Genomic DNA, 17,296 nt, shown 5'->3' on the forward strand with positions numbered 1-17,296 from the left:
GCATCCTGGATTTGGTGTGCAGCGCTGTGGAAATGGCTTGCTGTGGAGGTCCCAGCACTGGATGTTGTATCAAAGGTACGACCTCGTAGCACACCCTAAACCTAAAAAATTCAAAAATTGACTTGGGTCTGTGGGAGTCCGCGAGAGAACGCCCACTCGTTCCGTTGTGACAGATTCCAGGGCCACGTTGAGGGGCCCTACCCCACCACCCATGGCTGCTTCTGGACTTGTTTTAGGTTTGGGTCCCGCGCACGGACAGAATGGGCACGAAAATGTGAAAAAAATGTAAATGCATTTGTTTGGCTCCTGGGTGGCTCGCACACCGTGGCACTATGCCGGAAATTTGAGTTTTTCCGGCCTGGAAAGCCTGTCAGTGAGGCGCAAGAACTTGTAAATCATGTCCTGAGGGCCAGCATAGTGGCAGGAGTGTGTGGTCAAAATTTCACTCAAATCCACTGAGAAACACCAAAGTTACGGTCATTTGAATGCCATATGAAATTTATGGGTAGGCTGCCCCCTTAAAAGGTGGCAGACTACCCAAAATTCGCTGAAAAAAAGTAATTTGTAAATTCAGATTGAGTGCTACGTCAGTTGAAAGAGCATGAATAGCTGCAAATTCTCTGAAAATTGTGTCCCTATCCGACCAGCCGTTCAAGAGTTATGGCCGAAAATGTGCCCTTGCAAGGAAAGATTTTTTTGTTGCATGCTGTCATTTGTTGGCAGCACTGTATTTGAATGTGAGCAGACCGTGCGCAACTTGTCGTATTATGGAAACACGCGAAAGTGTGCAGAATTTTGCCCCAAGTCCAAAAAAGTCCAAAAAATCACGTTAAAAAACCACGTATTGGGCTGCACGGCGGCGGGCGAAGCCCGCCGCCGTGCAGCAGGACTTTTGCCAGCACCCTCGTGACGTTGCAGATATGTGGCTTGATTTTTGTAGTTGACGTTGATTTAGTGACTTTGGCAAGTTTGAGTCGTGTCAAGAAGTCAGGTAGGATTCAGTACTAGGCAGTAGTGAAACGTGAGTGGCAGTCTTTGCCGGTTTCTGAGGGCATCCTGGATTTGGTGTGCAGCGCTGTGGAAATGGCTTGCTGTGGAGGTCCCAGCACTGGATGTTGTATCAAAGGTACGACCTCGTAGCACACCCTAAACCTAAAAAATTCAAAAATTGACTTGGGTCTGTGGGAGTCCGCGAGAGAACGCCCACTCGTTCCGTTGTGACAGATTCCAGGGCCACGTTGAGGGGCCCTACCCCACCACCCATGGCTGCTTCTGGACTTGTTTTAGGTTTGGGTCCCGCGCACGGACAGAATGGGCACGAAAATGTGAAAAAAATGTAAATGCATTTGTTTGGCTCCTGGGTGGCTCGCACACCGTGGCACTATGCCGGAAATTTGAGTTTTTCCGGCCTGGAAAGCCTGTCAGTGAGGCGCAAGAACTTGTAAATCATGTCCTGAGGGCCAGCATAGTGGCAGGAGTGTGTGGTCAAAATTTCACTCAAATCCACTGAGAAACACCAAAGTTACGGTCATTTGAATGCCATATGAAATTTATGGGTAGGCTGCCCCCTTAAAAGGTGGCAGACTACCCAAAATTCGCTGAAAAAAAGTAATTTGTAAATTCAGATTGAGTGCTACGTCAGTTGAAAGAGCATGAATAGCTGCAAATTCTCTGAAAATTGTGTCCCTATCCGACCAGCCGTTCAAGAGTTATGGCCGAAAATGTGCCCTTGCAAGGAAAGATTTTTTTGTTGCATGCTGTCATTTGTTGGCAGCACTGTATTTGAATGTGAGCAGACCGTGCGCAACTTGTCGTATTATGGAAACACGCGAAAGTGTGCAGAATTTTGCCCCAAGTCCAAAAAAGTCCAAAAAATCACGTTAAAAAACCACGTATTGGGCTGCACGGCGGCGGGCGAAGCCCGCCGCCGTGCAGCAGGACTTTTGCCAGCACCCTCGTGACGTTGCAGATATGTGGCTTGATTTTTGTAGTTGACGTTGATTTAGTGACTTTGGCAAGTTTGAGTCGTGTCAAGAAGTCAGGTAGGATTCAGTACTAGGCAGTAGTGAAACGTGAGTGGCAGTCTTTGCCGGTTTCTGAGGGCATCCTGGATTTGGTGTGCAGCGCTGTGGAAATGGCTTGCTGTGGAGGTCCCAGCACTGGATGTTGTATCAAAGGTACGACCTCGTAGCACACCCTAAACCTAAAAAATTCAAAAATTGACTTGGGTCTGTGGGAGTCCGCGAGAGAACGCCCACTCGTTCCGTTGTGACAGATTCCAGGGCCACGTTGAGGGGCCCTACCCCACCACCCATGGCTGCTTCTGGACTTGTTTTAGGTTTGGGTCCCGCGCACGGACAGAATGGGCACGAAAATGTGAAAAAAATGTAAATGCATTTGTTTGGCTCCTGGGTGGCTCGCACACCGTGGCACTATGCCGGAAATTTGAGTTTTTCCGGCCTGGAAAGCCTGTCAGTGAGGCGCAAGAACTTGTAAATCATGTCCTGAGGGCCAGCATAGTGGCAGGAGTGTGTGGTCAAAATTTCACTCAAATCCACTGAGAAACACCAAAGTTACGGTCATTTGAATGCCATATGAAATTTATGGGTAGGCTGCCCCCTTAAAAGGTGGCAGACTACCCAAAATTCGCTGAAAAAAAGTAATTTGTAAATTCAGATTGAGTGCTACGTCAGTTGAAAGAGCATGAATAGCTGCAAATTCTCTGAAAATTGTGTCCCTATCCGACCAGCCGTTCAAGAGTTATGGCCGAAAATGTGCCCTTGCAAGGAAAGATTTTTTTGTTGCATGCTGTCATTTGTTGGCAGCACTGTATTTGAATGTGAGCAGACCGTGCGCAACTTGTCGTATTATGGAAACACGCGAAAGTGTGCAGAATTTTGCCCCAAGTCCAAAAAAGTCCAAAAAATCACGTTAAAAAACCACGTATTGGGCTGCACGGCGGCGGGCGAAGCCCGCCGCCGTGCAGCAGGACTTTTGCCAGCACCCTCGTGACGTTGCAGATATGTGGCTTGATTTTTGTAGTTGACGTTGATTTAGTGACTTTGGCAAGTTTGAGTCGTGTCAAGAAGTCAGGTAGGATTCAGTACTAGGCAGTAGTGAAACGTGAGTGGCAGTCTTTGCCGGTTTCTGAGGGCATCCTGGATTTGGTGTGCAGCGCTGTGGAAATGGCTTGCTGTGGAGGTCCCATCAGATTAGACGGGATATCCGGAAGTAATGTGTTCACCGGTGTTGAATTTCAACCAGAACGAAATGCTAGTCACGTTTTCGTGTGGAAGCAGCAGTCGTTTGTCTTCTTTCCCGAACACGTAGTTATTCAAACCGTTGAGGGTTTGAATAAGAAAAGTCTTCAGCACCCTCGAATCAGTATTGTCTTCGTACTCCACAGCAGGTCCAATGAGGTCGGTGTAGAGCAGGACAAGTCTTCTGCCTTTCGTCAGATCCACAGCGAACGGGAACGTGTGAGATCCCTCGATCGTGTATGGCTTGAGAATAGTGCCCACACCCAGCACCAATGCGGGTGAGTCCTTCTTCAACAAGCACCGTTTATTCCTGGGTACCGAGACACTTATGCGGCTGGTGTGACGAGAGTAGGAAAACACAATGTCTCCGTGTCCTGCTCGTTTCAGAGTGGCATTGATAATAGACGCCAAATCGTCTACATCGCTGTATGTTCCCGTCTTGATGGAAAGTCTATCCTCTTCTTCTTCTTCTTCTTCTTCTTCTACACCATGTACCACATAGAGTTTGTTCGTTGCCTCGTCTATGTTCTCAAAGTGTACTTCAAACTGAGCCGATTCAACATGCAGGACTTTATCACGCGTATCGAGCTCCTTCACATTTAGAGTAAAGTTCGGTTTGTGCAATCCCCTGCTCACGCCCGACGTGTTGTTCGCCACTGTCAATATCACAGACATTCTGGTGTTGTGATGACACTCACTATAGATAGGTTTTATTTTTCATTTTCATCTCAAGAATGTAGTGTAGCATGTGTGCTATATATTATGTACAATCAAAGTAGCACTTTCATATATCGTAGTGTGTCATGAGTTCTGTGTGGATGCGCTGGATTGTATGAGAAGATAAACTCTCTGCAAAGTGCAAATGACAGAACAACTTTGATGAAGTGCCGTTGAAGAATTGAGTACCACCAATGCTATAATTGCAATCTTCGATTCCATTGGTCCTGGAAAATGGGACAGTGTCTAAGTTGGAATGTATCAAAATGGAGTTTACGTATAGAGTGAATAGGCCTTCTGAATTCCGAGCGTAACTTATGACACACTTTGTACCCAAGAGATCCGTCATGCTCGACACAGGTTTATCCAAAGCCACCAATAATTGGTTCGCTAAAGACGAAACGGGTATGTTGAATGATGAATAGCCGGGACGCGTGAAGTAGTTGCCACTTATGTGGGTGGCAGTGAACAACACGTACAAACTATCCAAGCTGAAATTTCCGACAGTATCGATATCGAATGCCTTCAATGCCATGTTTCTAGGGTCAGGTGCGTCCACTTGAATTACTTGGAACATTGCAAAAGACATGTTGTCGTGAAACAGATTGACGAATCGTTCTCTAATGGAAACTTGGCTGGGTTGTGTAATGTTGAGGTAGAAGTGACCGTCTCGGAACATGTCGATGCTGTTCACGTTGATTCTCTTGTCCTTCAAGTCAACGAGATTTATCCCTCTGTATCTGTTTCTGCTCACCCTGGCGACGGATTCAAATCTGCTAGGATGAGAGTATATGTAGAGGTAGGCGTTTCTCCGAATGAGAGGTAGTAGATGAAACGGATAGGATAGGTTCTGATTTGATTGCGGACCCACGGGACCTCTGGCTCCTGGAGGACCTATGGGGCCGACGATTCCTTGGGGGCCCACGGGACCTCTGTTTCCTGGAGGACCGGTTGCACCGATGGTTCCTTGGGGACCGACGGGACCTGTGGTTCCTTGATCACCTTGAACACCACGTTCACCTTGTGAGCCGTCTTGTCCATCTTCTCCTCTAGGCCCAATCTCACCTTCAGGACCAACTAATCCACGTTCTCCACGTGGTCCAACTTTACCTCTGGGACCTTCTGGACCAGGTATTCCTTGATCGCCTTTTTGACCGCGTTCACCACCTTGTCCATCGCCTCCTCTAGGTCCAGTCTCACCTTCAGGACCGATCAATCCACGTTCCCCACGTGGACCAGCTTCACCTCTTGGTCCACGAAGCCGACCGAAAGCCATCCATTTCGAGCTGAATTTCTTGTACACGATCAGCGTGGCTGCATCGAGGTAGAAGTCACCATTTCTCCCTACAGAGTTCAGCGGCATGCCACCTCCACTAAGCCATCCCAATCCCCGATCACCACGAGGACCTTTCATCTTGCGCACAGCGTCGATGTCGTGTTGCAATCTCGATGAGGATTGACGGATTTCATTCTTGACCCAACCGGCAGGGACAGCACATGTCAAAGAGCTATCGTCGTACGCCAAATTACAGATTGAATGTTCGTTCATGTCGAGGTTAGCATCCATGGACACGGATCCGTCTGTTCTAACGTGCAGCTCATCAGTTGCTATGGCTTGATCTGTGTAGCGCGTAGATCTGTTTTCCACATCTTCCACTTTGCTCTCATCGGCTTTCTCCTCTTTCAGTTTCTCCACATCATGAACCAAGGTGTTTTCGGTGTCTTCGTTCCCCACAACCGATTGCATCTCGATAATGTCATTCCGCATGCTTTGCATGTGTTTGAGGGAGGCCTCATCACCATCACTCCTATGGAAATGCGTAGCCCAGTACGCCATCTTCACACACACACACACACTGTACTAATTATGAAAGGAAATATTTTCTTTCTCAAATAAATCTTTATGATGCTCATAAGAACAGGTAAACAACAGGTAATGCACAACAAACAAGAGCCACAGTCATCGTGTTGATGAGTCGACCGTTCATCCTCCTCCTCGATTGTTCATGAATGTGTTTCATGAGGAAATCTCGTGCTAACAACACCTTCGCACGATCGCCTTTCCGTGCCAGCATGTCCAACAGAGTGACTGAATATGCCAAGGTCATCTCCAGGGCAACAACGTCGTTTGACGCATGACTCCATAAACCTTCCATGATGCCGCATATGCAACTTTCAAGTCGTTCAGCTTGTTCACGATCACCATCGCCAACAGTAAAGCTCGCAGCATACCTGAGAATGTCAGGTCTCTTCATAGCGACATGTTTAGCAGATGTCCACACGTGAAACAATGTCGAATCACGAACGAACAAATGGTCAATGGCAAAGGCATGACGAGTCTCCGAGCATTCACCTTCATCCTTTGCGTATGTTGCAAGAACATGGTCAGCAACTCGTACTAGCAGATGACACACCTGACATTCGTGAGTCTTGTGATCAGCCGATCCGTTAAGACTCTTTGCAACGTGAAACCATCTCTCGTAAAGGGAATTCATTTCCTAGAATGCGAAGACACGAGGCAACTGATCAATACTGTATCGGGTGAAGGAATGACTCGACTGCATGTCAAGCATGCATATTTATACAAGTCAGAATGGGGTGGGTTGAAAATGCAAAGTTGTCAACCAATCACCATCAAGCCCGCCAAAAACAGATGATGTAACCTTGACATGATTGATCTTGTCATGAATGACGCATTCATTGATGGTGTTCACATGAGATCACCCTGGTTCATCTTTCCCAATTCCATTCTTTTCACATCCTGCAACCCATTCTCCACTAGTAGTAGCAGTGGGGATACTAGAGTCCGAAGAGGCAAGGCAGCACTCTTCCGTGGACGTACTACTCGACACAACACCACCCATACTTGTTCTTTAGAAGTTTTTTTTTTTAATTTGTATCATGAGGTATTGACGTAGAAAGTAGTATAGGATAGTATAGGATAGAATAAGAATGAATGATCAGCTGTGTGATAAAGAAGGCAGTTCATTAAAGACTTCTTGGAAGGTCTCTACCAGCTGATCGTCTTGTTGGACGACGACACTGCATAATGATGTGAAGCTCTCAGTCAGCTGTTTCAGCTCCGTGATAGAAAGTGCCATGTGTGCGTCCAGAGCACGATGAAAACATCTGGGTTCCACGTTGATGCAGATGATTGGAGCAACAGCAAGACGTACCTTCATCACTTGCTCGTCAGTGTCGAGGGAGACTGCCCCGGGGTAGATGAATACATCTTGTTCCACATCCAGTTCAAACGAGCTGGTCGGGACTAGCTTGTTTTCACCGTTGATGTACACCCGACATTGACCGTCGGACGAACGTGATGTATAGAAGTTGGTTATGATCTTCTCCACACGTCCACTTCGGAGAGTGTCACGGAGCGATGGACAAGTCTTGATCAAGTTCGTAATGATGAACTCAGTGGACTCGTTCAGTTCGATGTAAACTTGTCCTTGAGCATCTTTGCGAGCTGTTGCCGTACTACCACAGGCTGGCAGAGCTCCCGAAGGGAAGTACATCTTATATCCAGGCTTGTAGAAGGATTTACCAGATAACTTGTAGGGCAGCTGCATGTCCTCCTGAAACCCATCCACCACAATCTCTTTGTGGAGCTTGGTAGGAGCAGGTGATGCATAGCGACGCTTAGCCGGTACTGGCTTCGAAGAGAGCACAACTCGAGGAGGGTCAGCAGGAAGAGCGGAATTCTTCTTCATCCTTCGCTCGTATAGGGAAGCCATCTTCTAGGAAGTGAAGTCAGGACAACTCGTCAGCACTGTATTCGATGAACGAATGACTCAACTGCAGACAATCATTCGTTTATACGAGCCAGAGAGGTATGTGGATTGAAATGATAAGATATGTGTCAACCAATCAAGCCCGCCAAAAACATTTCACCAATCAGCAACAAGCCCGCCAAAAACATTTGACCAATCAGCATCGTGCCCGCCAAAATCATATCTCATTATAAAGATTCCTTACATGATACCGCCACCTTGGTGAATTGATACAGTATGGAAAGAAGATCACAGTCAAACGTGTGCATGTTCTGGATCACGTGATCAAGTGAATAGATTTCCCAGCAATAAGCATCAATCAATGATGTCATAAGAGATATATCAGATTGAGATAAAAGCAGCAAATTCGAACGCAACGTGGACAATTGCAATGAAGACACCATCCTAGTCGACTCCATGAGATGCAGTACGTATAGGAGTGGAAAATGCTGAGGAAGAGGTTTCATGATTCGACTGAACCTCAACCAGGCTACATTGCTATGAGGTAAGTAGGAATACAGTTTACGTAATGCATCCACATTCGTATCGTATACTATACAGGATAATGCTATAGCATAATTTATACTCTTGTACAAACAGGACTTCTTCATCGCACGTATCTGCTCTCGAAGAGGGTGTACACGAAGCTGATCGGATAAGAGTTCAGTTTTCGAAAGAAAATGCAAAAGATGACGATCCACACCACATAACCGCTCATGCGCAGCGTAAGGCTTCTTCATCAAACTACATCTCTGATGCACATCAACTTCAGGTAAGTAAACCACATCCATGACAAGTCCACAAGAAGAACATACGTATCTTCCTTCATGAACAACATGATCAAGATGATGACACTGCTTTTCCTTCCCTTCTTGCTCTTCTTCTTCTTCTCCTCCTTCTTGTTCTTCTTCTTCTTCACGAAGTCTCTTTTCACGTACATAGGCACGTAAGATCTCTAATTCAGAATCCATCTTCACCCCACACCATCATCTTCATAGTGAAACATTATCCATCAATATATCTACTTTTATACCCACTCCTATCCGGGGATAATAGCAAAATACTCCTGAAAAAATAAATAAAAAATGAACAGAATAAAGATTAACAATGACGATAAGTGTGCCTTATTCAACCCAAAGGTCAAAGGTCAAACCCTGGGGGGAGTCCCGGGGTCAGACCAAGCACGACCGACACAGTGTGCCTTATTTGGCCCAAAGGTCAAAGCAATAGAAGAAAGGCATTCACATCTCAATCTGATATCATAGTCGAAAGATTCCAAACCCGAACAAAAAAGACTCACCATGACGGGGCGTCTTTCCGCTTTCGAAACACATCGTGTTCTCCAAGGTCGTCACCTCCCCGTGGCGTGACCCCTTGGTCTTGTTTGAGACGTCTAGACGTAGCCTTGTTAACAAAGGTCATCGCGGCGTGAACTTTGACCTCGAGGTGAAGTAGTCTCAACCTGCAGTTTCATTATCGACTCCTTCTTGCAGTGTGAAGAAGCTAAAATGGCGTGGACATTTTCTGAGACGTGCAGAGCAGAGAAATGGTATTTATTTTCATGCGATAATGAAGAGTTCTCAATCCGTCGCCTCAGTGCTAGCAAGACAACCAGGGATCTTGACCCGATGATAGCACATCCCAGAAGATTCGATATGTCACCACTCACTGCTGCTGAGTATATTATCTGCAGGGTCACCAGCCTGATCTTGAATGTGAAGAATAGGAAACAGCACCTTCCTAAAATCGTCATCGGTGGTGTGGAGGACTACGGAACTATTAGTGAGACTGATGATGGTGTCATACTGCGAAGGTGGACTGATGGTAGACACTCATTCTACAAGCTTAGTGACATGCGTGACGAACCGTGCTCTCAACACATCATCGACCTCTTCGCTGATGCAACCTATTTGGATTCCAGCGACGTAATGCAACTTGTCAAGGAGGTGAACGAGAATGAAGTCTCTCGAGTTGATCGTGTGCGTGTACGACGTAGTACCAAGGCCGTTCAACTCCGTGCCGTTGCAACAAGAGTAACGCGGATTCGTGTGCGAGTTGGTACGATCGACATCGGCGACGATGGATTCATCTCCAAATTACCCGAGTCGACTGTTGACACGATGGCGGTGCAAAGGAGGTCGTCGACTGACAGTTCCATTGCTGACTGGGTGGAACCATTGGTGCACATCAGAGCGTCCGACAACTCCACCTCGTACTGCGTGTCACGGAAGAGATCATGGGTGAATCCATCCTCACACGTATTAGAAGAGTAAACTTTGTGGTCTCTCATCCAATACCAGCTTGATGAAATCAGGACAACAAGAACTGAATTGTACTACCTTTCTCCTCCACTCCATTGCGATATTCACTGTTCGTTCCATTATTCTTTGTAATGACATGTATCGTATCTATCAAGAACTGACCTTTCTGACGTGTGTGCGAGCAGGACCATTTTTGAAAAATTGCATGGGGAGGTGGGGTAGGTCACGGAAAAAACTTCATGATAAACACCATATTCAACATTCTACTTTTTATACCCACTCCCATCCGGGGCAAGGTGGCCCAAAAAAGTGAGATTCAAACCCACATGTGCACAACACATATTTTCAATAATACCCCATTTTTCGGGGTCAGGGCACCCCCTGGCACATATTTTTATCCGCAAAAAAACCGGGCCAAAAATAATTTTCACCGCAAAAATGGGGTACTATTAGTACCCCATTTTTTCAATAATACCCCATTTTTTGGGACCCGGGCGCCCCCTGGCCCAGAACCCGCTCGTTACCTTCTACTATCGACATCATCAGATTCTTTCACTCCAGACTCCAGTGACCATATATGGTAATGTCTTTGCACCTAGCAACACGCTGGTAACCGGATGTGTATTAGCAGTGTTTGTAAAAATAGTGTGAACTTGGTGTCAGTACAGTATTATGATGTCCATTGTGCATTGGGTTTAGAATGGCCAAGACGTTTAGTCATCACTGACACTGAAGTATCGAAACGATAGTATAAAAGCTTTCTGCACCAGTAGTTACTGTTAGTCGCCTATGGTAAGCGCATCAGGGCCGGCCTGTGAATTGAGATTCCCTGAATGTCGGTGGAGCGGGGATTCGTACAACTGAGCCCAATCAAAAATGGATCCAGTGATTGGAGGCACAGTATTGTACGACTCACTGCGTGCGACTTTAATCGCGTATGCCATTGGCCCGACCTTTTTGCCAATTTTCCACATTTTCCCTTGCTACTGTAGATGTAGATGTTTCGTTATACATGTAGAGCGCGCTAGCGGCCAACTGGACAAGTCACTTTTAAAAGGTGGCAGACTACCCAAAATTCGCTGAAAAAAAAGTAATTTGTAAATTCAGATTGAGTGCTACGTCAGTTGAAAGAGCTTGAATAGGTGCAAATTCTCTGAAAATTGTGTCCCGATCTGACTAGCCGTTCAAGAGTTATGGCCTAAAATGTGCCCTTGCAAGGAAAGACTTTTTTGTTGCACGCTGTCATTTGTTGGCAGCACTGTATTTGAATGTGAGCAGACCGTGCGCAACTTGTCGTATCATGGAAACACGCGAAAGTGTGCAGAATTTTGTTCCAAGTCCAAAAAATCACGTTTTTGAGCGCCGTGCAGCAGGACTTTTGCACAAGCACGCGGCAAGTCAAAAAAATCACGTTTTTGAGCCACGTATTGGGCTGCACGGCGGCAGGACTTTTGCCAGCACCCTCGTGACGTTGCAGATATGTGGCTTGATAATTGTAGTTGCCGTTGATTTAGTGACTACTAGCACTAGCACTTCAGATGACCAGCTTACTCTGTTTTGTTATTGTATCACGGCACTTTGCACTCTGCTCTTTTCTGCTCTCTTCCTTAGCCCTCAATCTTCGTCCTTTGGGCGCGCAATATGTTTCTCCTTTCGGTACAAAACCGGGGTGCTTTTGCCCACCTACATGTATTAGCCATTCAACAAAATCAACCTTCTGAACTTCACTGAAGAGAGTTCTATACCCGGCGGTAGTCGCCAAGACACCTGTATGAAGGGACTGAGTACAAAATGGATGTGTCGCTTTCTTGAAAGTCTTCTGTGGCAACTACTTGTCAAGGTTGGCTGGTGAGCGCCGTTGTGGAATCATGGTGGTTGATGGAGAAAGCAAATACTCAGTTTCTTGAATCTATCAATCGTCAGGCAAAGTAACAAACTGAGGCAGGGCTGTAGTGTGTTAGTTCACTACAAGACTGACACACTCAGCCACAGAACAGGGCACAGAAAAAGGAAATCGCCATGATTGTGTGAAGGTGAGAGTGTACTGTACATGTTCTTCGCAGTACATGTGCATGGATGTCGTCCCATTCTGTCCGATTATCCTCCACCCAGGCCGTCACAACAAGCTCTTTCCCGTGCCAAGGCCTCCAGGATATCGACATCATCAGATTCTTTCACTCCAGACTCCAGTGACCATATATGGTAATGTCTTTGCACCTAGAAACACGCTGGTAACCGGATGTGTATTAGCAGTGTTTGTAAAAATAGTGTGAACTTGGTGTCAGTACAGTATTATGATGTCCATTGTGCATTGGGTTTAGAATGGCCAAGAAGTTTAGTCATGACTGACACTGAAGTATCGAAACGATAGTATAAAAGCTTTCTGCACCAGTAGTTACTGTTAGTCGCCTATGGTAAGCGCATCAGGGCCGGCCTGTGAATTGAGATTCCCTGAATGTCGGTGGAGCGGGGATTCGTACAACTGAGCCCAATCAAAAATGGATCCAGTGATTGGAGGCACAGTATTGTACGACTCACTGCGTGCGACTTTAATCGCGTATGCCATTGGCCCGGCCTTTTTGCCAATTTTCCACATTTTCCCTTGCTACTGTAGATGTTTCGTTATACATGTAGAGCGCGCTAGCGGCCAACTGGACAAGTCACTTTTAAAAGGTGGCAGACTACCCAAAATTCGCTGAAAAAAAAGTAATTTGTAAATTCAGATTGAGTGCTACGTCAGTTGAAAGAGCTTGAATAGGTGCAAATTCTCTGAAAATTGTGTCCCGATCTGACTAGCCGTTCAAGAGTTATGGCCTAAAATGTGCCCTTGCAAGGAAAGACTTTTTTGTTGCACGCTGTCATTTGTTGGCAGCACTGTATTTGAATGTGAGCAGACCGTGCGCAATTTGTCGTATCATGGAAACACGCGAAAGTGTGCAGAATTTTGTTCCAAGTCCAAAAAATCACGTTTTTGAGCGCCGTGCAGCAGGACTTTTGCACAAGCACGCGGCAAGTCAAAAAAATCACGTTTTTGAGCCACGTATTGGGCTGCACGGCGGCAGGACTTTTGCCAGCACCCTCGTGACGTTGCAGATATGTGGCTTGATAATTGTAGTTGACGTTGATTTAGTGACTACTAGCACTAGCACTTCAGATGACCAGCTTACTCTGTTTTGTTATTGTATCACGGCACTTTGCACTCTGCTCTTTTCTGCTCTCTTCCTTAGCCCTAAATCTTCGTCCTTTGGGCGCGCAATATGTTTCTCCTTTCGGTACAAAACCGGGGTGCTTTTGCCCACCTACATGTATTAGCCATTCAACAAAATCAACCTTCTGAACTTCACTGAAGAGAGTTCTATACCCGGCGGTAGTCGCCAAGACAACTGTATGAAGGGACTGAGTACAAAATGGATGTGTCGCTTTCTTGAAAGTCTTCTGTGGCAACTACTTGTCAAGGTTGGCTGGTGAGCGCCGTTGTGGAATCATGGTGGTTGATGGAGAAAGCAAATACTCAGTTTCTTGAATCTATCAATCGTCAGGCAAAGTAACAAACTGAGGCAGGGCTGTAGTGTGTTAGTTCACTACAAGACTGACACACTCAGCCACAGAACAGGGCACAGAAAAAGGAAATCGCCATGATTGTGTGAAGGTGAGAGTGTACTGTACATGTTCTTCGCAGTACATGTGCATGGATGTCGTCCCATTCTGTCCGATTATCCTCCACCCAGGCCGTCACAACAAGCTCTTTCCCGTGCCAAGGCCTCCAGGATATCGACATCATCAGATTCTTTCACTCCAGACTCCAGTGACCATATATGGTAATGTCTTTGCACCTAGAAACACGCTGGTAACCGGATGTGTATTAGCAGTGTTTGTAAAAATAGTGTGAACTTGGTGTCAGTACAGTATTATGATGTCCATTGTGCATTGGGTTTAGAATGGCCAAGAAGTTTAGTCATCACTGACACTGAAGTATCGAAACGATAGTATAAAAGCTTTCTGCACCAGTAGTTACTGTTAGTCGCCTATGGTAAGCGCATCAGGGCCGGCCTGTGAATTGAGATTCCCTGAATGTCGGTGGAGCGGGGATTCGTACAACTGAGCCCAATCAAAAATGGATCCAGTGATTGGAGGCACAGTATTGTACGACTCACTGCGTGCGACTTTAATCGCGTATGCCGTTGGCCCGGCCTTTTTGCCAATTTTCCACATTTTCCCTTGCTACTGTAGATGTTTCGTTATACATGTAGAGCGCGCTAGCGGCCAACTGGACAAGTCACTTTTAAAAGGTGGCAGACTACCCAAAATTCGCTGAAAAAAAAGTAATTTGTAAATTCAGATTGAGTGCTACGTCAGTTGAAAGAGCTTGAATAGGTGCAAATTCTCTGAAAATTGTGTCCCGATCTGACTAGCCGTTCAAGAGTTATGGCCTAAAATGTGCCCTTGCAAGGAAAGACTTTTTTGTTGCACGTTGTCATTTGTTGGCAGCACTGTATTTGAATGTGAGCAGACCGTGCGCAATTTGTCGTATCATGGAAACACGCGAAAGTGTGCAGAATTTTGTTCCAAGTCCAAAAAATCACGTTTTTGAGCGCCGTGCAGCAGGACTTTTGCACAAGCACGCGGCAAGTCAAAAAAATCACGTTTTTGAGCCACGTATTGGGCTGCACGGCGGCAGGACTTTTGCCAGCACCCTCGTGACGTTGCAGATATGTGGCTTGATAATTGTAGTTGACGTTGATTTAGTGACTACTAGCACTAGCACTTCAGATGACCAGCTTACTCTGTTTTGTTATTGTATCACGGCACTTTGCACTCTGCTCTTTTCTGCTCTCTTCCTTAGCCCTAAATCTTCGTCCTTTGGGCGCGCAATATGTTTCTCCTTTCGGTACAAAACCGGGGTGCTTTTGCCCACCTACATGTATTAGCCATTCAACAAAATCAACCTTCTGAACTTCACTGAAGAGAGTTCTATACCCGGCGGTAGTCGCCAAGACACCTGTATGAAGGGACTGAGTACAAAATGGATGTGTCGCTTTCTTGAAAGTCTTCTGTGGCAACTACTTGTCAAGGTTGGCTGGTGAGCGCCGTTGTGGAATCATGGTGGTTGATGGAGAAAGCAAATACTCAGTTTCTTGAATCTATCAATCGTCAGGCAAAGTAACAAACTGAGGCAGGGCTGTAGTGTGTTAGTTCACTACAAGACTGACACACTCAGCCACAGAACAGGGCACAGAAAAAGGAAATCGCCATGATTGTGTGAAGGTGAGAGTGTACTGTACATGTTCTTCGCAGTACATGTGCATGGATGTCGTCCCATTCTGTCCGATTATCCTCCACCCAGGCCGTCACAACAAGCTCTTTCCCGTGCCAAGGCCTCCAGGATATCGACATCATCAGATTCTTTCACTCCAGACTCCAGTGACCATATATGGTAATGTCTTTGCACCTAGAAACACGCTGGTAACCGGATGTGTATTAGCAGTGTTTGTAAAAATAGTGTGAACTTGGTGTCAGTACAGTATTATGATGTCCATTGTGCATTGGGTTTAGAATGGCCAAGAAGTTTAGTCATGACTGACACTGAAGTATCGAAACGATAGTATAAAAGCTTTCTGCACCAGTAGTTACTGTTAGTCGCCTATGGTAAGCGCATCAGGGCCGGCCTGTGAATTGAGATTCCCTGAATGTCGGTGGAGCGGGGATTCGTACAACTGAGCCCAATCAAAAATGGATCCAGTGATTGGAGGCACAGTATTGTACGACTCACTGCGTGCGACTTTAATCGCGTATGCCATTGGCCCGGCCTTTTTGCCAATTTTCCACATTTTCCCTTGCTACTGTAGATGTTTCGTTATACATGTAGAGCGCGCTAGCGGCCAACTGGACAAGTCACTTTTAAAAGGTGGCAGACTACCCAAAATTCGCTGAAAAAAAGTAATTTGTAAATTCAGATTGAGTGCTACGTCAGTTGAAAGAGCTTGAATAGGTGCAAATTCTCTGAAAATTGTGTCCCGATCTGACTAGCCGTTCAAGAGTTATGGCCTAAAATGTGCCCTTGCAAGGAAAGACTTTTTTGTTGCACGCTGTCATTTGTTGGCAGCACTGTATTTGAATGTGAGCAGACCGTGCGCAACTTGTCGTATCATGGAAACACGCGAAAGTGTGCAGAATTTTGTTCCAAGTCCAAAAAATCACGTTTTTGAGCGCCGTGCAGCAGGACTTTTGCACAAGCACGCGGCAAGTCAAAAAAATCACGTTTTTGAGCCACGTATTGGGCTGCACGGCGGCAGGACTTTTGCCAGCACCCTCGTGACGTTGCAGATATGTGGCTTGATAATTGTAGTTGACGTTGATTTAGTGACTACTAGCACTAGCACTTCAGATGACCAGCTTACTCTGTTTTGTTATTGTATCACGGCACTTTGCACTCTGCTCTTTTCTGCTCTCTTCCTTAGCCCTAAATCTTCGTCCTTTGGGCGCGCAATATGTTTCTCCTTTCGGTACAAAACCGGGGTGCTTTTGCCCACCTACATGTATTAGCCATTCAACAAAATCAACCTTCTGAACTTCACTGAAGAGAGTTCTATACCCGGCGGTAGTCGCCAAGACACCTGTATGAAGGGACTGAGTACAAAATGGATGTGTCGCTTTCTTGAAAGTCTTCTGTGGCAACTACTTGTCAAGGTTGGCTGGTGAGCGCCGTTGTGGAATCATGGTGGTTGATGGAGAAAGCAAATACTCAGTTTCTTGAATCTATCAATCGTCAGGCAAAGTAACAAACTGAGGCAGGGCTGTAGTGTGTTAGTTCACTACAAGACTGACACACTCAGCCACAGAACAGGGCACAGAAAAAGGAAATCGCCATGATTGTGTGAAGGTGAGTGAGAGTGTACTGTACATGTTCTTCGCAGTACATGTGCATGGATGTCGTCCCATTCTGTCCGATTATCCTCCACCCAGGCCGTCACAACAAGCTCTTTCCCGTGCCAAGGCCTCCAGGATATCGACATCATCAGATTCTTTCACTCCAGACTCCAGTGACCATATATGGTAATGTCTTTGCACCTAGCAACACGCTGGTAACCGGATGTGTATTAGCAGTGTTTGTAAAAATAGTGTGAAGTTGGTGCCAGTACAGTATTATGATGTCCATTGTGCATTGGGTTTAGAATGGCCAAGAAGTTTAGTCATGACTGACACTGAAGTATCGAAACGATAGTATAAAAGCTTTCTGCACCAGTAGTTACTGTTAGTCGCCTATGGTAAGCGCATCAGGGCCGGC

General features: G+C 46.1%; 1 protein-coding gene across 1 annotated transcript; it reads right to left on the reverse strand.

Annotated features, from left to right (window-relative positions):
• Nucleotides 1-4,727: 4,727 nt before the first annotated feature.
• LOC135829300 (collectin-46-like) lies at nucleotides 4,728-5,814 on the reverse strand. Its single transcript, XM_065341703.1, has 2 exons — nucleotides 5,043-5,814; nucleotides 4,728-4,750 (listed from the first exon to the last, which is right to left on the reverse strand). Exons 1-2 carry the CDS (start codon nucleotides 5,812-5,814, stop codon nucleotides 4,728-4,730), a joined length of 795 nt encoding a protein of 264 aa, XP_065197775.1.
• Between the last annotated feature and the right edge of the window lie 11,482 nt (nucleotides 5,815-17,296).

Source organism: Sycon ciliatum, chromosome 13 (genome assembly GCF_964019385.1).
Source record: "Sycon ciliatum chromosome 13, ocSycCili1.1, whole genome shotgun sequence".
In the NCBI taxonomy this organism is placed as follows: Eukaryota; Metazoa; Porifera; class Calcarea; order Leucosolenida; family Sycettidae; genus Sycon; species Sycon ciliatum.

Coding starts and splice junctions, on each gene's coding strand:
- LOC135829300 (XM_065341703.1), bottom strand. CDS start 5,814: ATGGCGTACTGGGCTACGCATTTCCATAGGAGTGATGGTGATGAGGCC. Junction 4,751..5,042: donor TGGATTAGTTGGTCCTGAAG/GTGAGATTGGGC, acceptor TCATCCTAGCAG/ATTTGAATCCGTCGCCAGGG.